At 43.6% G+C, this 26,676-nt stretch overlaps 3 protein-coding genes across 7 annotated transcripts; all 3 read right to left on the bottom strand.

Annotated features, from left to right (window-relative positions):
- Window positions 1-7,860: 7,860 nt before the first annotated feature.
- Window positions 7,861-10,755, bottom strand: LOC136471844 (large ribosomal subunit protein eL24-like). 2 transcript variants are annotated; one of them, XM_066469594.1, is made up of 6 exons: window positions 10,646-10,755; window positions 9,517-9,558; window positions 9,267-9,342; window positions 9,085-9,186; window positions 8,389-8,537; window positions 7,861-8,221 (listed from the first exon to the last, which is right to left on the bottom strand). In XM_066469594.1, the coding sequence occupies exons 2-6, from the start codon at window positions 9,525-9,527 to the stop codon at window positions 8,074-8,076; spliced, it is 486 nt and encodes a 161-aa protein (XP_066325691.1). In that variant the 5' UTR covers window positions 9,528-9,558; window positions 10,646-10,755; the 3' UTR covers window positions 7,861-8,073. The 2 variants fall into 2 exon arrangements, with proteins under 2 accessions (XP_066325691.1, XP_066325696.1); XM_066469599.1 differs by having other exon boundaries at window positions 10,642-10,731.
- Window positions 10,756-11,231: 476 nt separating this feature from the next.
- On the bottom strand, window positions 11,232-13,237 carry LOC136471831 (poly(A)-specific ribonuclease PARN-like). 2 transcript variants are annotated; one of them, XM_066469575.1, is made up of 5 exons: window positions 12,824-13,237; window positions 12,544-12,658; window positions 12,240-12,455; window positions 11,777-12,052; window positions 11,232-11,635 (listed from the first exon to the last, which is right to left on the bottom strand). In XM_066469575.1, exons 2-4 carry the CDS (start codon window positions 12,656-12,658, stop codon window positions 11,859-11,861), a joined length of 525 nt encoding a protein of 174 aa, XP_066325672.1. In that variant the 5' UTR covers window positions 12,824-13,237; the 3' UTR covers window positions 11,232-11,635; window positions 11,777-11,858. The 2 variants fall into 2 exon arrangements, with proteins under 2 accessions (XP_066325672.1, XP_066325681.1); XM_066469584.1 differs by having other exon boundaries at window positions 11,777-12,049.
- A 4,077-nt stretch (window positions 13,238-17,314) lies between these two features.
- Window positions 17,315-25,896, bottom strand: LOC136535973 (DEK domain-containing chromatin-associated protein 4-like). 3 transcript variants are annotated; one of them, XM_066528440.1, is made up of 12 exons: window positions 25,707-25,896; window positions 22,313-25,215; window positions 22,193-22,226; window positions 21,330-21,406; window positions 20,128-20,187; window positions 19,919-20,029; window positions 19,747-19,836; window positions 19,532-19,612; window positions 18,830-19,271; window positions 18,158-18,270; window positions 17,761-17,791; window positions 17,315-17,675 (listed from the first exon to the last, which is right to left on the bottom strand). In XM_066528440.1, exons 2-12 carry the CDS (start codon window positions 25,190-25,192, stop codon window positions 17,578-17,580), a joined length of 4,017 nt encoding a protein of 1,338 aa, XP_066384537.1. In that variant the 5' UTR covers window positions 25,193-25,215; window positions 25,707-25,896; the 3' UTR covers window positions 17,315-17,577. The 3 variants fall into 3 exon arrangements, with proteins under 3 accessions (XP_066384537.1, XP_066384576.1, XP_066384620.1); XM_066528479.1 differs by having other exon boundaries at window positions 19,747-19,824; XM_066528523.1 differs by having other exon boundaries at window positions 19,747-19,824; window positions 19,934-20,029.
- Window positions 25,897-26,676: the final 780 nt, after the last annotated feature.

Here is a 26,676-nt window from a genome sequence, read left to right as displayed (position 1 = left end):
CTTGTTTATGATGATGAACAGTTCTGACTCGCCTACAGGTTTGTTGTGAATGACAGTCTTTGTCCCCTTCCTAGGGCCAGTGGGCCTTCTAACGCCGCATCTTCTATGCCGGCCTCGTCGTCGAACTCCTCTGATTCCTACGACGACGACGACGCCCGATGCTACCTTCATGAGTGGAGGATGGCCTAGAACCGTTACTCCAAGGCGACCTGGGAGACCGGCCAACTAGAGATCCACCTCGAGGTTTCCTAGGCCGCTCTTCATGCGGCCGAGGAAGAGGCTAACGTCACTCGAGTGCGGCTAACTGAATCGGATGCTGTGGTGGCAAGTACGATGAGCCTCAGGAACATCTTTATTCTGATCTTGACTGTTTTTTATCTTGATAGCTCTTGTTCTTCTGTGATCACTAGCCCTGATGGCGCAGTTGGAGTCTCTCCAACTGGTGGCGAGCGTGGCCGTGGACGCCATCAATGCTCGGGGTTCCTCTGTCGACGCTCGTCTTCAAGACATCTCGGCCCGTGTTCAGGAAATCGCCCTCCACGGCGTCCGCCACGGCGCATCAGTGGCGCTGACCGCGGTGCAGGTTCGGACGGGGTACGAGCTCCACACCATGGAGATTGGTTTCCCAGTAGGCGACGGCCCTGAGGAGCACGAGGACCTGCTTGAAGAATTCACCATGGCAGCGGAGGCCGTAGTGGACATCACATCCGCTCAGAATGTGGTGAACAAGGTCTTTGATTAGTTTGTACTTAGGGGAACCAATGAACAAAGACTTCTCTTTCATAAATGCTCCTCATTGCAATGTCCTCGTGCATGACTGTGAATGTTTCTTTTTGTTTTTGCTCTGTAGGTGATACATATCGTATTGGCTTTCGCTGTCTTTGAAGATTTTCACTTTTTTGAACTAGAGGCGATACTCCTGGTATCGACTATTGGAGCCGAGAACGAATCGGCTATCAGATCCAGATGTTAGGATAACATTTCTTCATGCATTTTTCATTCCAAAAGATCAAACGATCGATCAATCCAAGTCAAGCATCTTATTAAGCGAAACAAAACTTCTCTTAAGAAATCCATTAACTCTGAATCGCACTTACACTTTAACTCAGCATTCATGTGTGTCGGCCTAAACCCATCTCCAAGATTCAATGATTATTTTTTCTTAACTCAATGACCGACGCAACGCCACGACTATTGATAAAAACAAACTCTCAGAGCCGATTGCTTGAACCGGCTGTTGGCCTTCATTATTAATCCTGATGAAGTCTCCTTCCCATGTTTTGCCAGAAAGGCATTCGAAGTCTCCTAGCTCCCAAAACACTTGATCGGCTGTTGCGATATTCACAGACTCATCAGCGCGAACCACCTCGACATCATCCCCATGCCATTGGATCAAACATTGATGCATGGTTGATGGCACGTAGTAGTTGGCATGAATCTAGTCATGACCGAGGAGTAAACTGTATGAGCCTTTTCCATCGATGACAAAGAACGTGGTGAGCAGAGTTTTATTTCCGATTGTCAATTCGATGTTTATTGCCCCCTGGGTCTTGGATGTATTTCCTCTGAAGTCTCTAAGCATCATGTCGGTCTCAAGCAGATCTCCTGGTCCCTTGCCAAGTTTACAAAAAGTAGTGTAAGGCATAAGATTGACAGAAGCACCTCCGTCTGCCAACATCTTGTTCATCGGCTTCCCATCAACAAAACCTTTCATATATAAAGCCTTTAAGTGCCGATGCTTGACTGACTTATCAAATATTGCTTGCTACACAACCGTTAACTTGGCAACTATCTCTTCATACTCTGATTCATCTAAGTCTGAATAAACTTACTGATCTGCTGGAGCTCTGAATTCTGATGGCAACAGAAAAGCCATTTGGACATTAGCCGATGGTTGTTTTCTATCGGCTGTTTGCTTGGTATGCCACACTTGAGTTTTACCGGATGGCTGAGCATGTTCCGTCTCTTTATTCCTTAGGCGCTGCACCCTTCTTTTCTGGCTTCTTGTCAATCCTCCGGGGCACCATTGGCCCTCCTGCCAATCATGTTCCCTCTGGTTGCTTCCTTCTTCATGATCAGCCCAGTCTTGGTCAACAACTCTTTTTCCCAGCCGATCATGAATACTTTTATTTTTTAAGCGCTAATCCATGCTATTATGATGATATGCATCCTGGGTATGGATAGACCGGTGGTTGATTTGAGATTGACTAAACTCCTAATATTGATTGCTGCATTCTAGACAATCATGTCTGGTAGGTAATTTCAAACCTTTATTCTAGCAATATCTGAAGAAAGGACAATTCCAGTGCGATTTAGCTTGCTTCCTTTATACCTTTCTTCTTCCAATTGACGCTGGTATTCTTGATCCTCTAGCCATCGCTGATAATCTTTTTCTTTTTGTCGCCGCCACTTATTCAACAGGATCCGAGACGTGACTCACGGCTTCGCCGTTCCATCCTTTGATGTTTCCCCCTGCTCATATCGGCTCCTCTGCTAATCATGATGTTTTCTAATCTCTCTGTATTCATCAGCCAATACTTGCATCTTGGGATCAACTGTTCCAGCTTTTCTTGATTTGGCCGATGTTAGGACCTTAGTTTTTCCTTTGAATATCCCAACATCAACCATATTTTGATCTCCTGGGAAAGGATTATCATCAACCTTCATCTTCCGAGGCGTATCGAACTTGAGCCTCCCTTGCTGAATAGCCCTTTGTATATGCTGCCGGAAAATTCTACACTCATTAGTGGAATGAGAAGTAGCATTATGGAACTTGCAGAACTTCTTATTCTTCAACGGTTCAGGGGGTAACATAACATGATTGTCCGGCAATTTGATCTGGCCTTTCTCAAGTAAGAAGTCAAAGAGCTTGTCCGATTTTGTGACATCAAAGTCATAGCTCTCCTCGACTCCTCTTCCCCAAGGATTTGGCACCATTACTATTTTCTTGCCTCAATTCCATTCAGCTGTAGCAACCTCCTCTTCTTCATCTTCATAGCCGTCTTCAATTGAGTATGGATCATAAGCTTCGGCTACGGTGGTGCTCTTCTAGAATTGGGTATCTCTACGCATACTCTGGAATTGGCTATTGAGCGCTGCCACCTATTGAGCCAATTGTCCCAAGTTGTCAAACTCTTGTCCTAGCAGCTTTTCTTTCCACATTGGCAGCATTCCTTGGACGGCTAGAGCAGCTAGCTAATCATCAGCCAAGCTAAATGAGAAACACAAATTCTTAGTCTCTCGGAATCTCTGAAGAAACCCAGTGCCCGATTCATTAGTCCTCTGTCTCATGGTTGTCAAATCAGTTATTTTCTTCTCTCCGGTCCCAGTGTAAAAATATGTATGAAATTTCTTCTCCAGGTCAGCCTAATTGGCAATGGAGTTGACTAGTAGTGACGAGAACCAAGTGAAGGCCGGCCCTGATAGGGACAAAGAGAAGAAATGAACTCGATGGGCATCCTCAACTGATGCTTCGCCCAATTATGTAAGATACCGACCGACATGTTCTATTGTGCTTGTACCGTCTTGACTAGTGAACTTGGCGAATTCTGGGAGCCTGTAATTTATAGGAAGAGCGACCAAATCATACCATTCTGGATATGGGCGTTTGTACGAAAAAATCATTCCTTTTGGCTTTAGACCGAACTGATTCTTCATCATCTCGGTCACCTTGAGCAGCAACTCGTCAGCTTGTGGATTTGGATTTCTCGATACTTGCTAACCCATCTGTGGATTGAAATCCTGCGTGCCCTAATATCCTGGATTTGGTATCATGTGGAGGGTGTTATAATCCGTGCCATAGTGATAGCCTTATAGAATCTCAATATGTTGGGTCCTTTGCTGGCTTGCTGCTTAAAGTCTCTGATTATAGACATAAGGATCTATATCTCTACGGATCCTTTGAACTGATGGTGCTATCTTCTGAGCCGACGACGGTATGTGGCCTGATGTGCCAAAATTGATCATCTGGTTTTGACTTTGCCCAGCCGGCTGTTGCACATGCTGTATTGACGGTCTAGGATTGTACTGTATCTGATTTGTAGTAGTACCTGAAGTTTATTCAGATCAACCTTGAAGTGTTTGGACGTCACCATTACCAGCTGGTGTTGCCTCTTGATGGCTGGTACCGACTTGATTAGTCCCTTGAGTCGACGGATCTGGAATATTATACCAAGTCGATCCAACCTGACCAACTGGAATTCCATGAATCGCCTCTTTCATGGCGTTGTGAAATGCATCAACGAAAGCTTCATTGCGATTTGATATGGCATCACGAACAGACTTGTCTATGGCTTCCGTAAAGAAACGCATGTCTTCAGCTTCGACCGTATCTGTCTGCCCGTGTAGTAGAACTCTTGGTAGTGGAAATTTCTGAATAATTGTGCTATCACGCGTTTTGGTGTAGGACAGCAAACACTTCTTCTAAAATTCTTCTGTAGCTTTGTTGATGGTATCCTTATCTTTGTCAGGTAGGTCTTCATAATGTACCATAAGGATGTCGTCGTTGTTGTGAACCGCCATGACGATTGTGGGGTCCCACCGGGCGTGCCAAAAACGTGTGTCAACACAAAATTTTTGTCGTTGTGCCAAGGACACATGCAGCAAGCCAGAAGGGTCCGCTCGATGGAGCAGATCCGCCTAGCTTCAGCGCAAGGGTGGTCGATCATGTGCAATCCTCCCGAGATGTGCCAGTCAATTTGACCCTGCAATTGACAAGAAGAGAAAGCTCATCAGTAATTAAGGGCGGAACATGCCGGTGTTGCCAGACAGTCCCGAATGTGCGGATCTAAGAGCCGATATGAGAGGAGATCGACTAAATAGTCGATCCCAGCATATTTACAAGAATGAATCGGTTAAAACTCATAGGATTGTATAAGAAGAATCGGTTATCATTCAAGATAAATGTTATTTAAGCAAATATTAATCAATGGCAATAAGGTATCAGCGGTGATCGGTTTGTACTGAGCCAATGATTATAAGTAACCGAACTCCTTTTTATATAAAGAAACAATTCAACATCACTTAACCATTTAATAAAGATAAATCTAATGAACATGTTAGATCTCATCTATCGTCATGACCAGTGGGGCATGAGGCAGAATCATGCAGGCCATAGAAACAACAATAGACTCGACGACCCTAACTCATTACTAATATCAGTGGGGCATGAGGCAGAATCATGCAGGCCGTAATACAATAACAAGATCATGGGACTAACATATCTTTCAACTTATCTCTACTTCAACGATCTCGTAATGCGAGCTGTTCGTGAAAGCATTCGATATCGGCTAAACAGTCGATTCAGGCATAGCACATAGTTAAGGTCATGCCTTCTCAGGAACGGGTCTACCAACTAACGATCCCCGCTCCATGGTGCCAACAGTGGGGTGAGAGGCAAAATCCCACAGGCCGTGATGACGGGACATGGAACGGTTTTCATTAGCTAATAGATCTACTCAAGATCGGACATGCCTTAACCGCACGCTATGCACGATTAAGATTGACGCAAAACAGCCAATAAAAACATAACTCGTCGCTTAAGATGTATATTAGATCAGTTTTAAATTAGCAAACAATGAGTTAAACAAGATGTAAGGCCGATCCAGATCAATCTTAATCGGGCATAATGATATTGCTGTAATTAGATAAACAATGAAAGCAATAAGCAATATCAGTAACTTAATGAATCTACCAAAGACTGCCATGCTAAGGTAGAGCCAATAACTTGACCTTGATCTAATTCAAGCAGTGGGGTGTGAGGCAGAATCATACAGGCCATACTTGAATTAGACAAGAGTCGATAACTAGCCTATACCAGAGTCGCAGTGGGGGTCGACTGGATCGAAGCAGCCATACGAACAGAGGTATAAACCATGACGGTACTTACAGACAAGCAGTGGAGGTCGACCGGATCAATGCAACCGTACTTGCTGAAGAACTCACCGAGATCTACTCTACTCCTACCCCTAAGGGGTGGTCGGAGCCGAAAAAAGTAATTGACTTTGTATTTAATTGGTTGATGATCTACAATAGCCAGGGTTTGGTATTTATACCCGGAGCCTAAAACGAACCTTACTCGAGTACGACTCAATACAATCTTTGGTATAATGAAAACATTCCTAATTTAAGATAACTTGGACTCTAATCTTTCCCTTTTTGTAGAGTCCCGCATGTCTCGTCCCAGCGCCAATCATAGCTTCTGTCGTTATCTGCTGGCGCTATCTGAAGAAAGCCGATTCTAGTGCTGCATCCGAATCAGCTGGTTTTGATCTGCACGCAATTGGTCCCTTGCTGACATGATCTTGGGAGCGCTCTCTTCTTCCAAATTCTGGTGTAAACAGTCCCAGAACACCAGCACCAGGGCACGGAATGGCATGGGCCAGGCCTGCACCATGCCTTGCCATGGATTGTAGCCCGCGGCCCAAGGTGCGGACGGGTTGTTGGAGGAGTGCGAGGACCCGCCGCCATTGCCACGGCCGCATCGCCGATCGGAGTGGTTGTTGGATCGGTTGGCGCCGGCGTTATTGGAGCGGTTGTTGGAGCGCGACATGTTCGACGCTGGAGAGCCGTCATTGGTGTCGGCTGTGGCAGAGCTGGAGGAGCCATTGGATCGCTCGCCATGGGTCGCGGCGAGAGCTTGTCCAGCTTCGGCGTTAGTGTCATGCTGGAAACTGAGTTCCTCGAGGAGGAGGAAGGAGCGGGCACTCATGAAGTTGTGCGGCGGGGACTTGGAGGTGATCACTGGCTTGACGTAGCGGTACCGGGGATTGAGGCCGCGGAGAAGATTAAGCACCTGACTGGGCTCAGAGACGGGGGTGGCCGATGTCGCGCAGCTGATCGGCGAGTCGCTTCAACTTGGTGCAGTAGTCGGTGATCAACATGTCCCCCTGCTGCAGAGAGCGCAGCTCGGCTTCCAGGTACACTGCGCGCTGCAGCTCATTGTCCTAGAAGAGGCCCTCGATGGCGTGCCAGAGGGAGAAGGCGGTGTTCCGATCGCGGCGAACGATGTCGAAGACGCCCTTGGAGACGGTGGTGAGGATCCAGTTGGTGACGCATGATTCCACCATGCGCCATTCACCATTGCGCTCATCAGACGGGGTGGGCGAGCGAACGTGGCTCTCAAGGCCGAACTTGCCGAGAGTCGAGTCGAAGAAGAGACGCCACTAGCCGTAGTTCCCCTCGTCCATGTCGAGGGTGACTGGAACGTGGTGGCTGATGGAGATCGTCTGGATGACAGTGGCAGGGGTGGGGGCGACGAAGGAGCCGTCATCAGAGGAAGAGTCAGAGCGAATGGAGGAAGGCGCCATTGGTGCGGAAGGAGAGTTCGGCAAAGGAGTTCTGGATGATTGAAGAGGAGGCTGGTACCATGTAGAATGGAGATGATCAACTGGATGGTTTGCATTGATCGTATACGGCATACATATATAGATTACAATGGCCTTTGGCCATGACTACACACAACACACGCGAGTGGGCGAGCGCCCAGAACGGAGAGTGGGCGCCGTGAAGACCGGGCGCGCGGCAGAGCGCGCTCTCCGGAGGCAGTTGACACGGCGAGTGCACGAGGAGCGCAGGACATGGGCGACACAGGAGACCCGGATGAGCTCCAGCCGTTGGAGACGTTGATCCGCTGACAGTCCGAGCGGCAGCACAGGACCGGTAAGCGGAGGGCCGGTGCGCATCAATCTTCAATCTACGGGGAGCATAGACAGTTCCTGCCTGGAAACGGATTTCCTACGTCGAGCGAGGTTGCTACAGGAGAGTCCCCAACCAAAATCCTGTACCAGATATATTCGGTACCACCGAGGCACCGAGCCAGGGTGGTCTGGATCTGAGAAACCAAATCAAGCCTTCATCCAATGACGAGGAAATCATATGAACGACCATCATTTTTTCCAACATAAAGATGAATCCATTCTCTTGTCACGCACACGGTATTTAACACCCACAAGCAACGCTGATAGGAACTGTAAATTTAACACGGGTACAGGTACTACAAAACTGGCTCTGGTGCAAGCAGGGTAGGCTAATGAGGAGGGATTGCAAGGTCAGCAAATGACATTTTCAGTTCTTTCAGCGCTTGCCACCACCACCGCCCAGCTTGGGGCCCTTGGAACCCTTCTGGACCGCGCCCTTCGACTGCGCCTTCTGGGACTTGGTCACCTCCGCCTTCTTTGCCTTCTTCTCATCCTTGGTCTTCTTGATGCGCTCCTTGATCTCGCTGCAAGGTCAGTGACAGTTCAAATGAGTCCAGAGGTATTGAGCATCAGCATCTATCGCATTTCTGTTAAATATCACTTGAGACGATTTTATTGCTTATACCAACAAACAGTTACCACTGTCATAGGCATAAATGGTGGCTTTATTATATACAGCCGACAAACATACCGAAGAGCAGCTTCCCTAGCAGCATCGCGAACCTCAGGCTTCTCCGCTCTCTTCTTCTGGATCACTTCCAGGGAAGCACCCACAATTGACCTGGAGTAGGGCTTCTTGGTGGTGCGGCGCCTCTTCTTGACAGCTTCAGCATGGATATCCTACAGGCAGAAATGGCAAATTACATGCAAGAGGATCTTGACTTCTAGCAACATTATGAGCATGGCAGAAATAATTGTTGTTGCAAAAGTTAGTCCGATGTCGTGCATCAAATAGATTGATACAAAGACAATGATTAAGGATAATACTACAAAGGATGCAAAAATCACATGATTCAGAAGACAGCTAACTATATTACCTAACATTAACTGTACATTAACACTGGTAGGTAAGCTAGTTAATGTTATATATCAGTGCTGTGTATAAGTACAGAAGTTAACATATCAATCATAATCCAGAATGGCGAGAAATTGTACAAAGCCAAGGTTTATTGGAATCCTGGTCCTAGTTTAATAAGACTTGAAAAAATCACTAAAATCCTTTCATTCAAAAAAAAATTAAAATCAACAACTATCGAACTTTGAGCATATCATCCCGGCTCAACCTAGAAGGTTGAAATATTTAGCTAGTACAAGAAAGCTGTAACTAATCTATAACCAAAAATCATGGAATCATATGAGAAATAAATGACTGGGTAATATCACATACCTTCTTGTGCTGCTTCCTGTACATTGCTGTCCAGGTAAGCTTTGCAGGCTTCAGACGGTTGTGGAAGTACCGCTTGCATTTTGAGTTGGCAAACAGGAAAACCTGAACAGATGTAATCCCTTTCCATAAGAACATTTTATATAAGTTTAGAAATCTCTTACAAAAATATAACAGCTAGTAACCTGAGAATCAGCGCGAATAAATCGGATGCCCTTCCCAGGATAAATCTTCTGACCGCTGAAGCGGCAAAGTTCCGTCCTACAAGGAGATGATTGTACTTAGAATAATTTCAAGATCCGTAACTCTTACTAAAACATTAGTTCGACAGTCATTATTAATCAATCACAGAAAATATCCTAGTCATGCAGAAAAAAGGCATTGACTAACCAGACCTATTAACATATTTCAATTGCAATAAAAGTATAAGCTTACTTCAGCACCATCTTCTCAGCTTCAAGAAACCTTCACCAACAACTACATATTTTACACAAAACAAAGAAAGATAATCAGAATTAATGATATGTACAATGGACAAATCAGTAATGATGTATTAACTATTAAGCAACAAGATAAGTTTTCAGCCACACAAATAACAGGATTTGACAGGCAGCATAAACCAGGTAAGGTTACAGCCACACAATTTGACGGGCAGCAGAAACACAACCAAAAGTATGTTCCTAAAGGGTTCTATCCTGGTGCATCTCACACATCAGTGAAATAGGCAACTATGCAATGCCTAAGGCCATAGCAACTGAGTGCATGGGCTTTCAATTCGAAAGGGTGTCACAAACACCTAAAGGGCCAATGGAATTCAGAACACAAACAATTTAGCTGTCGGGTGACTACTGGCAGCAGAAACACAGAACAAATCACTGCTGCAAAGCGGGTTCCCTGGTCCATATAGCACACACAAAAAGTTTGGCAACTACGCTATTGGAACAGCTATATCGCCACAGTACATGTGCCCCGATCCTTCCAGGGGAAAGGAAACAATCTGCCACAAGTGCAATAGAAACCAGATGACGATGTAACTATGAAGTACAACACCTGAAAAGAGGCTACTACCATGGTGCATGTCGCACATCAATGAAACTATGAAATGCCAAAAACCATAACACCAGAGTGCTTGTGCTTTCGACTCAAAAGGATCTCCCAAACAGCTAAAGAACCAACAGCTTCAAATCTCTGCTGCAAAGAGGGTTCCCTGATCCATATAGCACGCATAAAAAAATAGATAACTACGCGATTGCAACAGCTATAGCGCCTCAGACCCTCAGTGCGGTGCTTCGATCCGTCCCTAGGAAGGGAAAGCTAAAATCTCGAACACAAACAACTCAAAACTCAACTGAACGTACACCTCCCGATGCTTATCTACCTGCACGACAGTGACTACACAGAATCACTTACACGTGCAACAAATAAAACCATCAAATGACCAAAACCAGATCACGGGAATGGAATTAGGGGCGGTTATAGCGACAACCACACGAGATAAGGCGAGCGCAAGAGCTAGTCTAAGGCAGGAACGAAGGAAGAAGGCTTCGATGGTTGCCACACCTACCGAGCGGAGGAGCGGAGCCGCAGGCGGCCGCGAGGCGACGGTGGCGGCGGCGGAGGAAGGAGGCGAGTGTGTTGGTGGCTCCACTAGGGTTTCTTATATGGCCATCTTATATTAGCTCATGCGTGGGCTGGCTGACTGGGTTCTGAGAAGTGGGCGCTTTTGGGCCCAAAATCTCATTGTGGGCTTTAGGCATAACAATCAACCCAGGCCCTTTAACAATGGTTTAAACTACCTTCCTACCGGTTTAGAAAGAGTTTTTTAGCTGTATAGCCCAAGAAAAAATGCCTATGGCATGGCCTTTATTTTACCCCAAAACGAAATTTCCGGCCTTTATTTTACCCCAAAACGAAATTTCCTTCCGTCAGTTTTGGGCACTCGACGGTGTTAAATCAAGGGTAAAATAACCATTTTACCCCTGCCAAAAAAAAATGCAGACTTTACCGTAATATTACAGCATTAAAATGAGCTTATCAAATCTTGACAACTGTAAATCATCACAATTTGTCTGATGTACATTTACAGTATTATTACAACAATAAAATGAGCTTATCAAAAGCATAAAAAATTGCACAAATGCATTGGTCTCACATGAATTTCAGTCTCACATAAATTGTTCACAAATTCAAACACATAAATTGTTCACAAATTTACCATAGTTTCAGTCTCACATAAATAAGGTCTCACATAAATAAGGTCAAACAAAAGCGCGATTTCAAACATACATTGGTCTCACATGCAACGAATTCAATATGCATATCATAAATCAAAGGTTGAGCCTTCTTTTGCTTCGCGTGCTCATGGCAGGGCTGCTAGGAAGTCATGTCTTGCTTCTTGTACCCATCGATGGGCTGTCAAGTGGCACCTTCGGAATATCTACGCCTTTTTTCTTTGGAAGGCCTAGCTTCTTCTTGATGGGTTTCGGCTTCCTTTTACCTTGAGCAGGTCGATCCATCAGAAGTGCGAAATAACCATGTCCGCACATGAAGGTGCCTGCAGTTCAAAGATAGGCCAACCATTATGTTGAAAACCTTGCTGATATCTTGCATAATGGCAATGCCAAAAATCAAGTTTGACCCAAATTGAATATCAAATGTCCTGAAAAATGCAAGCTTCACCTCTGGTTTCACTCACCTGATGTGGGGCTGCTGTTTCTTGAGGGGAGCTCTCATTAATCTTAGAACCTGGTAAAAGATATTAGGGGCTATATAGTGTTCTAGCTTTCCAGATACTCCTTCAGATCCAGCATCAATGCACTATTCCAGTATATCTGAGAGGTGCTGCACACAGGAAGTGTCAGAACACCTAGCTCAGATGAAACATCCTCGAGGACCTCCGCTAAATCTGAATCCCAAAGTCCTAACCTGCAGACCTTTCTGTACACTTCAAAACCTGCAGCTTTCAGACCTTCTGAGAAGAATCTATTTAGCGAGCGGCTAGTGAGGAAGCACTATGAATATATAGATAACATTTTGATGCTCGTGTTACTAATTACCAATAACATACTCTACATTCTATTTCGTAAAGTATGAGGGAGACCGTAAGGCATGGTTTACTAAGAAACAAGATGTATGAATAATGTTAGCTGGAATTATACCTTGCTGTGGTATTTCTATTTCAATTGGCACACAGTACTGTCTTTGTAAGTAACTGAGAGCGGCTTGTATATTCTTCGCTTTTCTCAAAGGGCCAATTTGCCTCCACAGGTGGCTGATATCAACAACATTAGAGAAGACCATTTTTAGAGAACACATAAATTCATGCATGTTTGGCGGAAGAGGTGCAATGAATTTGGTGTGCAGCATTGTCATATCTGAGAAAGAAGAAAAAAAATGACATGTGAACATATCAAGAGGTTAACAAGCCATATAATTGTGCGAGTTCGTTATGTGTCAACCTACCATTCAAGCAATTGTACGATATGATTGGCTTCTGTGAAGATGATAGTAGATCAATAACTTCTCGAAATCCACGGAATTTAAAGTTTTGTTCATCTTCTAATTTCTGGATATCCATCTGCAAGTGAGTCGGCGAAAATGGACTTTAAATAAGTTGTGGTTTTTTATATCTTATTGTTTTTATACATTGTACATAATGCTGTTGATTTCTAGAGAAGCAGAGATTCAAACCAGGACAAGATTCTTATCCTCTTTCGAATTAGTAAAGATCACATGCACAGACCTAGCCGCTGGAGGGGCCGCTCGCTGCTGACCGGCCGTGGGAGGGGCTGCCTGGTGGCTCGCCGGGCTTGCCGCTGGAGGGGCCGGCCGCTCCGGACATGACGCGGGAGGGGCCGCCTGATGGGGCGCCGGGCTGGCCGCGCCGGACCTGCCCCGGCCGCGCTCACGCTACCAGTCGGGCGGCGGCGCCTCCTCCACGCGGAGCTCGCCGGTCGACGATGGGAGGGGGACCGGGCGGCCCTGGATCCGGCAGATCTGGTGGCAGAAGGGCCGGCGGTGGCCCCTGGCCGGAGGTCCTTGCGGCGGCGGCGGCCATCTTCCCTAACCGAGCGGCGTCTTCGTTTCTTTCGAACCCGCTCGGTCCTGGTCGGGTGCGGCGGAACGGATACGAAGAAAAAAAAGCAGAAGGGCATTTCAGTCATTTCGCGTCTCAACCAGTGGAAACCTAACCGAACAGCCTTACATATATGACGGAAGACCATATTAGGAACGTAATTTCGTTTCGAAAAAAAAAAACAGACAATACAGGGAAGAGGTATTTTTTTTTCTAGGGCCATACAGTTAAAAAGCTCGTTTAGAAATGGTTTTCAAGGCGATTTTGTAAATAGCTGATATATTTTTTTAACCACGAAAAAATGTCTAAATGTTTATAAATTTTTTTAGAAAAGTTAAAGATATATATTAGGATAAGCTAAACCAAAATAAAATATTTAGAACTCATGGAAATATCCCTAGAAGCTTTCAAAAAGTAGACTTGTCTCTACAAAAATGGAAAATATCTAGACAGATTCACCAAACATTATCATTGATGTCAAAATGTGTTCTAAAACTTTTCACAACAAAAATATGAGATGAAACCATGAAAAAAATACAACATACATTTAATTTTGAATATAGTCATTATGATTGCATCTCAATTTTTATTGTGAATTTTTTTTAAATGTGTTTAGACATTGATTAAAATGTTTTGGGAATTTTCTAGATTTTGTATATATTTTCTGTTTTCTAGAGTTAAATATAATTTTTGGAATGTTTTAGAGATACTTTTATGAGAACTAAATACTTTTTAGCATTAGGATTTTTCTCATGATTTTTAGAATCTTAGAGACATTTTTTTGGTTTAAAAACTTGCCAAGTATTTACCAAAAAATTTAAACTAAAAAAGATCAAATTGTCTTGAAAACCACTTCTAACCGAGACATAAAGATAATATCAACTGATTTGAGAGTTGAGGGAATAAGATGTCTAATTTTAGAGTTCAAGGAGGAAAATTGTACCACATAAAATGGAGTTTTTTTCCCGCATAATTACCTAACTATGGGGTCGTGGTTGTTTACTGTTGATACACCCGAGTTATTTTGTTACAAAAATTAGCGTTGATTGCTGAGCATCTACTGCTACTACGAATCCTTACCATTTGATTCAATCAAGTTGTTGAAAAATATCAGATTGTCAATGTTTGCCTGTGGCCTGTGTTGTCCACGAAACTCTGTCTTGGACCAACCTATACAGCCCATACAGCGCTTGCATCCGTTCATCCATCGACATTCCAGCGTGATTTGACATGACATACTAGGCATTCCATCCTGCTCATCACAACAATCATGGAGCGTAGTGGTCAGCACTCTTTGCCAATTGCCAATATGTTTTGCATGCCAACAAATTTTGAAAAGGAATTCTGCATATTTGTTTGAGTATCCTATGATATTTGAATTTGCATGTTTCAGAAGGAAAACGAGTATGGGTATTTTTGAGAGACTACAGACCAGCCCTTGGAACCATGCCAGAACTTAAAGATAATTTGGAACAAAACTTGAATGCTATAAGTACTATATGGTATGTGATGGAGGGAGTAGACCACCCCTTGGAACCACGTCAGAACTTAAAGATAGTTTGTGGAGCTGCTCATCTGTTAGACCTCAAACTCAGAACTAAAAGGTTTGCAGTTCTTTTGCAGTGGATGATGGTTTGCCCCAGCCCAAATGTTGTAGCCTTGTATGCAGGGCCTCAAATGAGTGCATGGTGCGCCTAGCAAGGTGGTCTGAGTCTGGGCCTTGGATCAGAAATTGGATGGAAAGTCTTCAGAAAATCATACAGAGCTGAGCTCCAAAATTCATGCCTTACAGGCCCACTCATGTCTGAAATTGAACAAAAATAAAGTTGTTATGTCCGGCTCCCCTCAAAAAAAAAAAAGGATCATCGGCTGTTCTATCGCCATGATCAGACACCGACAACATACTCTATACAGTACATATCTAACCAAAAAGTGTCCAGCGTTGTCACCGGAGATGCTGCTGCCTGTCTCGGGGTCACGTGGCCGAGGCAGATCTCGCGTCGCCACGTGTCCACCACCGCCTATTGGCCATTGCAATGATCCAGCAAAACTTGAACCCCACATCAAGTGCATTGTACAGTAGCGAGCTGTTAGGCGACAGCTTGTGTGGCCTCATGATCCAGGCGACTAAGATAGTGCTCCTACTGTGACCGATGCGGCAGCAGCTCATGTGCTCGTTTCAGTCTCTTACAAGCGGCTGCTCGATGACGACGATGATGTGATCTCAACTCTCAACAACCAGAGAATCACACACAGACACACTTGTTTTCTGTAACACGTTTGCTTTGTTCTGAGTCTACTTGGTCTGGATGACTGGATGTTCCCTGCACTTTGAGTTTCATCTCGTCGTGGCTCTTCTTCTTCAACAGGTCGTGGTTTCACTGCGCTGAACGCAGGCTTCAGATCTGAACGCAAGAACACCACTCCCGCTGAAACCCTACATTCTACGGCGGCGCTAATTGCCAGGAAAGCATCGATTCTGATCTCCGTGGGCGTTCAGTTAAACCAACGAACTCGGTGAATTTCACCGGGTCGCTGTCAGCCGTCAAATTAAGTTTCCAGAGATCTGCCTGTCTGCACCGCACGGTCTGTTGGTTGCTGCCTGATGACTAAGCATGCAGTAGCAAGTTCCATGATACTTCCTTCCTCGTCACCAGGCAGCTGACAGGGCACTTCATTAGGTGGCAACGCTGCTTAAATTATACTAATGTGCTGCTTTCTGTAGCTGGGCCTGGGGGAAACTACACCGGCAGGCGTCTGAAACTTCTCTCTGTTTGCACCCAAGAAACCAACCAGCCATATGATATGTATGTATCATTGCTCGCAGGGTTGTTATACTGTCAACCAAGCAAGTATAAATACCTCAACGAGCTTCGGTCTCGGCAACTCAGGAGCAACCCGTCTCTATCATCGGACCAAAGCCTTCATCCCCCTCTAACCTGTAACAAACAGAGAGCATGGATCACATACTGCATGTACAAGTAGAACACCAGAGCAGCGCGAAGCACTGCAACCGAGGCATTGCGAGGTTCACGAGGAGCGCCGACGCCTCACTTGTCACCTTAGCGCTTGCGGCCATCGCTTTCCTCGCCTTGTTCTTGTCGTCCTTCTCCATGGCCAGCTCGCAAAACTCATCCACTCTACCTGCTCGGCTCCTCGCTGCTGGCAGCATTTTCACCAGCAAGACGGCGCTGTTCGTGCTCTCCAACGTCATCTTCGTCCTCCTGGCCGCCGACTGCCGCCGCTGCTTCGCTGCCACCGCATCCGCAGGCGATGCCGCTTCTTCCGGCGAACCTGGTGGAGTCGTCCTGGAGAAACAAGCACGGCATCATCAGGTGCAGGTGCAGGTGGAGCAATGTGCCGTGCTGTTAAGTGTCTCATGTTCAGAAAGTGTAGACCACGATGAACAAGAAGGTGAAGAAGACATGTCAACAATGTCAGCCAACACGTTACCAGATGATGAGGAGCAGCTATCGAAGCTGGAGCTGGTCAGGCTTGGTGAAGAAGAAGACAGCAGCAGCACCTTGGAGGAGACTGTTGATGTCGAGGAACCGACCTGCGAAACAGCTCAAGGGCTGGACAGGTTAGAGATCAGTGAGCTGAACAAGAAATTCGACGAATTCATAAGAAGCAGAAGGATTAAATGGGTAAAGGAGGAGGCTTACTTGCTCTTGTACGAGGTCTGATTTGTTGCAGATAGATGTCATGTAATTCACCCTGGCAACTAACGATTCAGTTCAACTGTGCACTTGGGCTCTCTGCCTTTTTGAAAAATAGAATAAAAACACTATCCAGATGTAACCCTACAATTACGTACCTCCCAGCAACTCTACAGCGCCGGTGTACTGTAATTTGTGGCGTCTACTGATTTTTTTTTTGGACTAATGCAAATCAGAAGCACGCATTGCAAAGACCGGGTCAGCATAATTGACAAACTTCAAATTTAAACCCTATGCTATGCAAACATCAACACTTTGCGATGCAACCACCACACCAGATTAGGCTGCAATATCACATCCGAGGAACAAAGAATTGTACTTCGCAGTGCAAGTGCAACCATCACAGCAGATCAGGCTGAGATATGCGCCTCCACTAACCACATAGATGACCCTCACTCAAAAAGTTGCAAATAAGTAGAATGCAAGGAACAAAGAACGGCAACCAACAGAATCCATTCAGAGAAGAACCAGGAGCTAATCGTCGCAGGCAACCACAGCGGTTTAAGTACCTCCATTGGTTAGATCAGAGGTGCAAAGCATCCTACATTCCCAAAATAGGGCAAGTTACTGAGCAAAGGCATCGGTTAACAACAGTTAACATGGTTACAGTCATTATAGCTAGTGGGCTCGAGCTTCTCAGCCCTCATCCTATAATATGCTTTGATGCTTTGACTTCATCTTGCCAGCATCTTCATTTCCAAATTAGTCCTCGTCTGCCTCCGCTAACTTGACCAGCTCATCAAGAATTATGGACTTCACAGTATCTTTCATTGAAGATACATCCATCTTGTAGCGCTTATCTGTAACATTTTGTTTGCTAGAATTTAGAACATTAAGCATTAGCTAATTAATTCAAATCCTGATGCATCATATTAAGAGGCTTACCGAGCACCTTAAGAATGTCACTGAAGGTAACCTGGAAAATGAATCAACGAACCAGTTAGATCTATGTGGATCACACTCTATATAAGAAAGATAGTACAAGGTTATGGCAACAAGCAACAAAAGTGGAACTAGTAAGAGGAATATGTCAGCAAAAGCAATGTAAATCTACATTCCAAATGGTGATCTAAGAAGACAAACCAGAAAAGAGAGTAAATCAAAGTTCCAGTCTAACACAGGCTGAAAATACATTTTATACATGCAACTCAGAGTTAAGTCAACTCACAGTAGCTTATAATTCTCTTATGAACCAAGGTTGATTTCATTTATAATAGATGTAGTCCATTATACTATTATAGCTGAATACACATTGCTACTCTGCCTAAACACTGTAACTCACATTGTCAAAGTCGACCTTCTTAAGAAGTTGAACAATAGTTTTTTGCAGTTCATCCTTGCTGGGAAGAGCTTGTTCTGCTTCTGCTGATTTCCCTTTACTTGTTGATCCTTTGCCTAGACAGAGCAGTAGAGCACACCATTAGGGGGGGTCATTCCACAATCTGAAACCTATGTTTTTTATATTATTCCAAACATGTTTTATGTATTTGAATGAATGACATGATACCAGCATAAAGTATTCACAAAACGCAATTTCCATGTTACACATGCCACGTAACAACAGGGAATGATATAGGAAAATATCCGTCCCACTTATGAATCTTCGAATGTCAAATCAACAAAGGATACAAACAGCACAAAAGATGAATGTCCAAAGTAACTGCAGGTTATAGATGTAAGAATAAAACCAGAAGGTAAATTTTAAACTATATTATAAAAAATCACTAGTCTCACCATCTTTCTGACAAAAATATCAATTAATCTACTGTGTATTCTCACAGATACAGAAAAACATATAGCTCTTGATCATAATTCATCATAACACAACAATTAGAAAGTTCAGAATAGCAAGCAGAAATATTGCATCTATAAGCAATGTATCAAAGGAAAGCACGATTTATGGTATCATGGATATTACCATACAGTGGACTAATCAGTGAAGTGATAATCGTACCTGATGATCTTCTTTCATTGGTCTCTTTTTCAGAATTTGTTGTGTGCTTTGGTGTAATGGGTTTACTCTTCCTAGAGACAACGCTTAAATCCACAGCAGACCTCTGCTTATCCTTAGAACTTTTCGGCGATGATGAAACTCTGCTCGAACACTTGCTCAATGTAGCTATAGGAGCTGTATTTGGAGAAATCCCTGTGATCGCCTTCCTTTTAGTTTTAGCTGTAGATCCTTTTCCATCTACAGACTTCTTACCTGCCTTTACTTTTCGCCGGCCATATCTATCTTCCTGCTCACTATCAACTTCTTCACCATCATCTTTGTTTTCCTCACTATCAGATTTCATGTGATCATCCTCTTCATGCCCTTCTTCAGCATCTTCATCAGATTCTGACTCGGAATATTTTTGCCACCTTTTACGTGATGTATGTTCATCATCAAGTTTCTGGTGTCACACAAAAAAGGCAAATAAGTGCGAGTCACAAAAAGGGTGATAGCTATGGTAACAGATATCAGTGATCATTACAATTTGGAATTATCAAGTATCTGGCTGTACAGCAGCAATTGCACATGTGAAACTTCCATGCAATATGAAACAAAATAGAAATTAAGTAATTAACAGAAGGTAAATATTAAAGCTTGTTTCAAGTTAATGGCAAAGAACTGTGATTAGATAGATTGTGTCAGACCAATACAAGATGTTACCTTCCTAGATCTCTTGTGTGTGCCTTCTGGATTCTTAGTTGCACTGCCCACCTCTCGTTTGCGCTTCCTAGAATTTGATCCCTGCACAGTACAGAAGTGTAAAACATGGAGATAAGTAAAGGAAGAAACACTGAAGCAAACTTTCTGTTCATTGTTGTTGTAATCCATAAACAAATCTCAGAAAGTGCATACCCATTGTATGCCACAGATTTTACCTGATCATCAGAAAGTGTAGAATCATCCTTAGCGCGGGGCTCAGCAATGAAATCCAGCAGCTTCGCCACAATGTCATCCTGCATGGGTAACTTAGTTACAGAAAAAACCGAAATTGCATCATGCTGCACTCGGATTCAAGTTAAGTAAGCAAGATAAAAGATATTCATCAACCTTTCTACTATTTACCCTTGAAACTGGAATAACAAGCAGATTGCAGAGATCCAATAACGTTTCTATCGAACATTTGTCAAGCTTCTCCTTGGCCTTGGCTCTATGCTTTTCCTACAAGAAAGAGAGCCGCCAAAGTTAAAATAATAATCTCAGATAAATAGTGCAACTACCAATCTTTGAAATTTTGGGGAAAAAACAATGATGCTTACATCACTCTCATGCCACAGAAATCCAGAGAACTCAAGTATATGGCTTTTGAAATCAACAGCCTGTAACAATTTGTCGGGATAAGTATATTTAAAAGAATCTTGGACTGAAGCTTTGGCATCAATGACAATTTGTGCAGAGTTCAACTGTGATAAAACAACAAACGAAAAACACAAGAATTCAACTTGAAGCAAGTAATCCCTCTGTATATAAATGTACACTGGTTTTTGGGACTCTAGTTTAAGTTCAGCTGGTTTTGGGGACTCTAGTTTCAGTTCAGCTGGTTCACATGCCTGGACCTTCTTTTTAACAAAATGTATACCAAGAGGCTACTAATTGCATCTAATTTATATCCCAGACTTCCAATTTTCAAAGGTAGCCTCAGAACTTGAAATTTTACAAGTGTTTCGGTCAAAAGCCAGAAGCAGTGAGCCAGTGACAAAACCAAACCCCAGAAAAAAGACTAATAAGGTGTATCTGCCAACATGTAAAGTAAAAAAAAACACGTTTAATCATTTTGTTCATCCTGAAAGTACTCCCTTTATTAGCAACAATGTTATCAAATCGTCTAATCGATCCTAGTCACCATGGCACCGATCAGCCCGGCTAATGGTGACTAATTGTGATTAATCGCGACTAATCATGACTAATCGTAGTGCATAGCTGATCATCATGTCACTGGTCAGCCTGACTAATCGTGAGTCGGACAACTTGATAACATTGATTAGCAAGACCAGTTTAGACAGGCTAGAACTTCTATTTGGTTTCATAACACCAAAGTTTAAAGCAGCTTAAACTAAGCTTATCAAAGGAAGTAAGATGCTAGTCTAAAACAGATTGTTACATAGGATTAAACCTATGGAAGCTTTAAGTTCAAGTGAAAGCCTACAAATAGGTGCAACGTAGCAAAGTTCCAGATTTCCTGCAGATATTTTCATTATGTGCGCCTTGGTCCTAAAGCATGAACTATACAAGTTACTGAGAATGTCACTTGGGCCAGGTGAATTATGTATTCATGGTCCACAGACATGGAATCGTTCAATATAAGAACATATTCTTTCCAAAGATCTACCATGACTTCGCCAGAGATTTTACTATGTTTTTAACTGTCCCAGATGAAATAATTAACTGAAGTCTAGAAAAATCCCACAACAGAAATCTGCATGAGTCATTTTAAAAGCGCAACATTTATATTTTAAATTACCTTTCCCAACCTCCCAAAAAGGATTTGATGGAGAAGCTTAAGCTCGGAAGGTTGTTTATCTGATATTCTCTTCGCAACTGCAAAATATTCAAATCTGAATCAGCAGAGTATATACTGATCAACACTTGTAGAAAGAATTGATGTTGCAAGTCATTGAACTGCAGAATCAGTACTGCAACATAGAGATAATGCAACACTGCAACATGCAAAAATTCTGCCAGGGCACTAACAATATAGAAACTTCAATTCTGAGAAAGCGCAAGGTGCAGTTTCAAAACAGGAAACTGATATAGAGTCAATCGAAGTCAAAGATACAAAAATATAAGAGTCACACCACACCAGTCTCGAATACTTTGAAATCAGGATATCAATAACTTCTATATTAGTTTGGAAACAAGAAAGTCACAAGTGTAGATTTGTCTTCAAAGATACTTTCATAATCTCATCCTGGGTTTTACGCATATATTCTGAAAAGATGGTGGCTGTCAAAGGCATACTTAGAGATTGTGTTAGGACAGGAGGGAGTATAGGTTACCATGCCATGTGAACAAAATCGTTTGTTTCCTAATCAGATTAAAGCCATGAAGTTGTAATTGTTAAGAAAATAGCAGGCACCAAAAAATATAGAAGATGGAAACCCCTGGAGATACACACTTTAACAGGGCTACTGGTTTCGCCAAGAATCATATTACTTCATAACATATTATACCACAATATATAGTTAAAAAAAGATAGCATTATGAGGTCATCTTAGGTTTAATGTACCAAAAACATATTTATATGCCTCAGGTGAGATTGTAAGGGTGCAAAATGCAGTGTTTACGAAACCAAAAATAGAAAGATATTGCGACAGAGTTCCGCACCGCCAGGTATATTCTTCAAAGGTGTGCCACGGCCCTGCATTGACATGTTTAAAAAGCATTATGAAAGGGCACAGTATGACAACGGAATCAAATAGGAAAAGATGTCTGTGAGGATATAACCTTCTCAACAATAAGCGGCTCCTTCTCAATCACTTCAACCAACCTCTCCACTGTTTTCCTGGCACGCACCGGACGATCAAGAGAATAAGGACTTGGGGTACTCAGCAAGTTCTTGGCTTCCCTAGACTTAGAACCATCTTGTTTCTTATCCTTTCCATGGTCCTTTTCTATAATAATCCTTGCCTTCTTGCTCTTTGGTTCTCCATTCTTATTCTCTTCCACGTTCTTGTCTGACTCGCCACCTTGTTCCACTGTCGCCTCGCCATCCTTCTCTTTTTTATTAGACACGCTTCCATTTTCTGCCTCTTCTATGTCAGCATTTGCTCGTTTGGTCCCTTTATTTTGTCCCTCGTGTTTACATATATCATCTATTTGATTATCTTTCTTTCCCTCTTGTTTATCAGCAGTAGTGTTTCCCTTTGTTTCCATTTCCTCATCCTTCTCAGAAACTCCCCTTTCGATCACACCCACTTCATTCTTCTCAGAAGTTACGTTTTCGTTCACTTCCTCTTCCTCTTCCTCTTCCTTCTCAGCAGCCACTTTTCCATCATGTGTTTTGTCCTTTTCCACAGCAGTCAGCTTGGCATCTTGTTTCTCTTCCTCTTTCTTCTCAGCAGCCACATTTCCGTCCCATTTCTCTCCCTCTTGCTCCTCAGCAGCTCCCTCTTGTTCATTTTTTGCTGCCTCATCCTTGCCAGAAAGAACTCTTTCTACCTCTTCCAATCCGTCCTGCTTCTCCTTGGTATTTTGTTCTCTATCATCCACTTCTTGCTTGCCCACATTACCTTTTGCCTCCCCTTTAAATTCCTGCTGACTCTCCTCAACACTTTCTTCTCTATCACTCACTTCATGCTTATCAAAACCACTTTTTTCTTCCTCTTTCAACCCATCCTGCATTTCCACGCCAATCTGTTCTCTATTGTCCAGTTCTAGTTTATCTACTTCTGCTGGCGCCATCTTATCTTCGTCTTGTTTCTCCATGCATATGATTTGTTTCTCTTCAGTCTCGTTCCCACCTTCTTCCTTCTGTCCATTTTCTTTAACCTCTGCATGTACAGCCGCAGACTTTGATTCAGCCATCATAGTTTCCCCGCCTTCTGCTGCCTTGGCGCCGTGACTATCCTCAGTCTTTCTTTCCTTGTCTTCCTTCCGACATGCATCTTCCTTGTCGGCAATTTTCACATCATCAGCTTGAACATTGACAACATTTTCCTTTTCTTCATTATGCTCCTCCTTTGTTTCCTTCCTCTCATTTTCCTTTACCGCTGCATTTCCAGCATCACTCTTTGCTTCAACCGTCTTGATGTCCTCACATTCTGCTGGGTTGGCATCCTGACTATCATCATTTTTTCTCACCTTATCTTCTGTCTGACATGCATTTCCCCTGTCAACCATAATCACATTCTCGGCTTCAATATTGGCATCATTTTTCTTCTGTTCAGCCTTGAACTCCACTTCTCCATTTTTCCTACTTTCTATTACCTCTGCAATTTCAGCATCAGTCTTTCCTTCAACACTCCTCATGTCCTCACCATCTGCTGCCTTGCCATCTTGAATACTCTCATTCTTTAAATTTTTATCTTCCTCTTCACATGTATATTCCTTGTCAGGCACTTTTAACTCCTCGGTTTCAATACCGGCATTATTTTTCTTCTCTTCAGTCTGGCCAGCTTTGTCTTCCTTCTTCTCATTTCCTTCTACCTCAGCATTTCCATCAGTCTTTGCTTCAACCATCTTGATTTCATCACCTTCTGATGCCCTGGCATCTTGCCTATCCTCATTATTTCCCTCCTTGACTCTCTTCTGGAATGCATCTTCGTTGCCAAAAGTTTTCACATCATCTTCAACATTGGCATTGTTTCCCTTCTCTTCCATCTTGTCCTCCATTTCTTCCTTCTTCCCATTTCCTTGAGCCTCTGCATTTCTAGCATCAACCTTTGCTTCGACCATGTTCATTTCATCAGCTTCAGCTACCTTGGCATCCTGACTGTCCTCATTCATTCCCTCCTTATCTTCCTTCTGACACACATCTTCCTTCTCAGCCATTTCAATGCCATTGGCATGATTTGTCTTCTCTTCTGCATTGCCTTCCTTTTCTGGCTTCCTATTTTCTTGTGCCTCGGAATTCCTAGTATCAGCCTTTGCTTCAATCATCTTGGTGTCCTCACCTTCTGATGCCTTGGCATACTGATTATCGCCATTCAGTCCCTCCTTAACTTGACACGCATCTTCCCCAGCATCAATATTGGCTTCATGCTGTGTGTCAACCATTTTCACATCCTTAGCTTCAATGTTGGCTTCGTGTTGCGTATCAACCATTTTCACAACCTCAACGTCAATAACGGCTTCATGTTTTGTGTCAACCATTTTCACATCCTCAGCTTCAATATTGGCTTCATGCTTTGTCTCGACCATTTTAACATCCACAACTTCAATATTTGCTTCATGCTGTGTCTCAACCATTTTAACATCCACAGCTTCAATACTGACTTCATGCTGTGTCTCGACAATTCTAACATCCACAGCTTCAAGACTGGCTTCATGCTGTGTCTCGATCATTTTAACATCCACAGCTTCAATATTGGCTTCACGCTGTGTCTCAACCATTTTAACATCCACAGCGCCAACCACATTAGCAGAACCTGAATTGGCTTCGTTGGTATCATCGGTCTCCACAATATTTGCGCCCTCATCTGCCGCGCGCTCTGTGCCAATTTCACAGCCACTCTTCACTTCATAGGCATCATTGCTAGTCACTGCCACTTCCCTCCTCTCTTCAGAGCCATACTTCTCAGCATCATTCTTATCTGAAGCAGCAGATTCTCCATTCGCCAATGGAGGTGGATCCTCTGCTGCTGTTGCTGGGTTTTCCCCGGACATCTTGATTGGTCACAATCCTCTATCTGCTCCAGGAAAATGCAGAAAAATGTCATCAAAAGTGTAAGCAATGGCACACATTGTCAAATGTTAAAAGGGGAAAGAAAAAGCTTTACAGAAAACAACTGTGTATGGGTTACAACTCCAATACAAAAAGGTATATACTGTAAAACATAATAAGGAGTGTAAAGCCATAAGAAAGGCCGTGCATTGTCTTGATTAACCGCAAAGAATGCTAAATGTTTCCAAAATCATCAAATGATTAACCAGACTCCCCGATAGGTAAGTATGAATGGCTAAAGTTTACAACTTGATTACTTTTTAATGCATGATACAGATCGGCTAAACCATTGAGCACGAACACCATCGTACGTGTAAGCATAATGAAATAATGAATGCATAAGCTTGTAAGTACTAGATCGGATCCGAACACAAGCATCCAGATAGCTTCAAGCTAGGGTTCGGGTGCTCGGTTTCGCACAGTAGAAAGGGAAGAGAAGGGGTGCCGTGCCGATACCTGGTGGCTGCTCGTCGCCGGCAAAGCGCCCGGACCAGGGCACCTGCCGTAGGGCTGCGGCGGCGGTCCCCCGGTTGTCGGCGACGAGAGAGCGAGCGCGCGCTCCTCCCGCGAGGTGAACGGGGAACGAAACGGCAGGGGTGAGCAGTCGGAGTTTTCTCGGGGCTCGGGGGTTCTTTGCCTTGGCCAGGAGCCGGCATGGGCGTGTTTTGGTTCATTGGTTGGTGCCAGCCAGGCACGTGAGACGTGACGCATCGCGCACGTCGATCCCGTCCAAAATCAGACGCGAGCCAGGTTTCGGTTTGGCTGTTGTCGTAAACGATCACAGTATTTTTCTTTCACGCCAACCAAACAATAATATTTCTTCATAAATCAGCAATAATACGAACCAACCAGGCTATTTATCTCAAAGCAAACAACAAACCCGAAGGGGCTGTTTGGTTGCCCCGAGCAAATTTAACAATCACGCACAGCAGCCAGGTATCACGTCTGATTAAAAAAAACTCACACACGTCTGATTTTAGACACCTGGATCCGAATTGATGTGGCTGACAGACACTGGCGGAGCCAAGGGGGCTGGCAGTTTTTTATTTATATTAAGAGGAAGATTATATAAAATTCTTGTCATATATACCTATTAATATCTTCTAGATAATATAATTATACAAAACACAACTAGATAATAAAATTATCGTAATAAAAAAGACCGAGCCGGCCCCCCTAAGTATAATTCCTGACGGCCGGCCCTCCCTGAGTATAAATCCTGGCTCCGCCACTGCTGACAGAGAGCTTATTTAGGAGGCCGTAAATCAAACAACCACTCGGGCTTTTAGTTTGCGCCTTTGCGACATGCCAAACGACTTGTCTCCCACGGAGAAATCTTAACAGTCAGACGACCAAAACTCAATGGCTTACGACATTTGCTTAGCAGGCAGTGACGGACCTAGGTTTTTACCTCTGGGTATGCGCA

This window comes from Miscanthus floridulus, chromosome 1 (assembly GCF_019320115.1).
Source record: "Miscanthus floridulus cultivar M001 chromosome 1, ASM1932011v1, whole genome shotgun sequence".
Taxonomy (NCBI): domain Eukaryota; kingdom Viridiplantae; phylum Streptophyta; class Magnoliopsida; order Poales; family Poaceae; genus Miscanthus; species Miscanthus floridulus.
This window is presented reverse-complemented; position numbering and strand designations above follow the sequence as displayed.

Coding starts and splice junctions, on each gene's coding strand:
- LOC136471844 (XM_066469594.1), bottom strand. Junction 9,187..9,266: donor TTATTCGCGCTGATTCTCAG/GTTACTAGCTGT, acceptor ACATCTGTTCAG/GTTTTCCTGTTTGCCAACTC. Junction 8,222..8,388: donor GCTAGGGAAGCTGCTCTTCG/GTATGTTTGTCG, acceptor CTGACCTTGCAG/CGAGATCAAGGAGCGCATCA.
- LOC136471831 (XM_066469575.1), bottom strand. CDS start 12,658: ATGGATATCCAGAAATTAGAAGATGAACAAAACTTTAAATTCCGTGGA. Junction 12,456..12,543: donor ATCGTACAATTGCTTGAATG/GTAGGTTGACAC, acceptor CTTCTTTCTCAG/ATATGACAATGCTGCACACC. Junction 12,053..12,239: donor AATAGAAATACCACAGCAAG/GTATAATTCCAG, acceptor GATTCTTCTCAG/AAGGTCTGAAAGCTGCAGGT.
- LOC136535973 (XM_066528440.1), bottom strand. CDS start 25,192: ATGTCCGGGGAAAACCCAGCAACAGCAGCAGAGGATCCACCTCCATTG. Junction 19,272..19,531: donor CACACAAGAGATCTAGGAAG/GTAACATCTTGT, acceptor GTGTGACACCAG/AAACTTGATGATGAACATAC. Junction 18,271..18,829: donor CAATGAAAGAAGATCATCAG/GTACGATTATCA, acceptor TGCTCTGTCTAG/GCAAAGGATCAACAAGTAAA.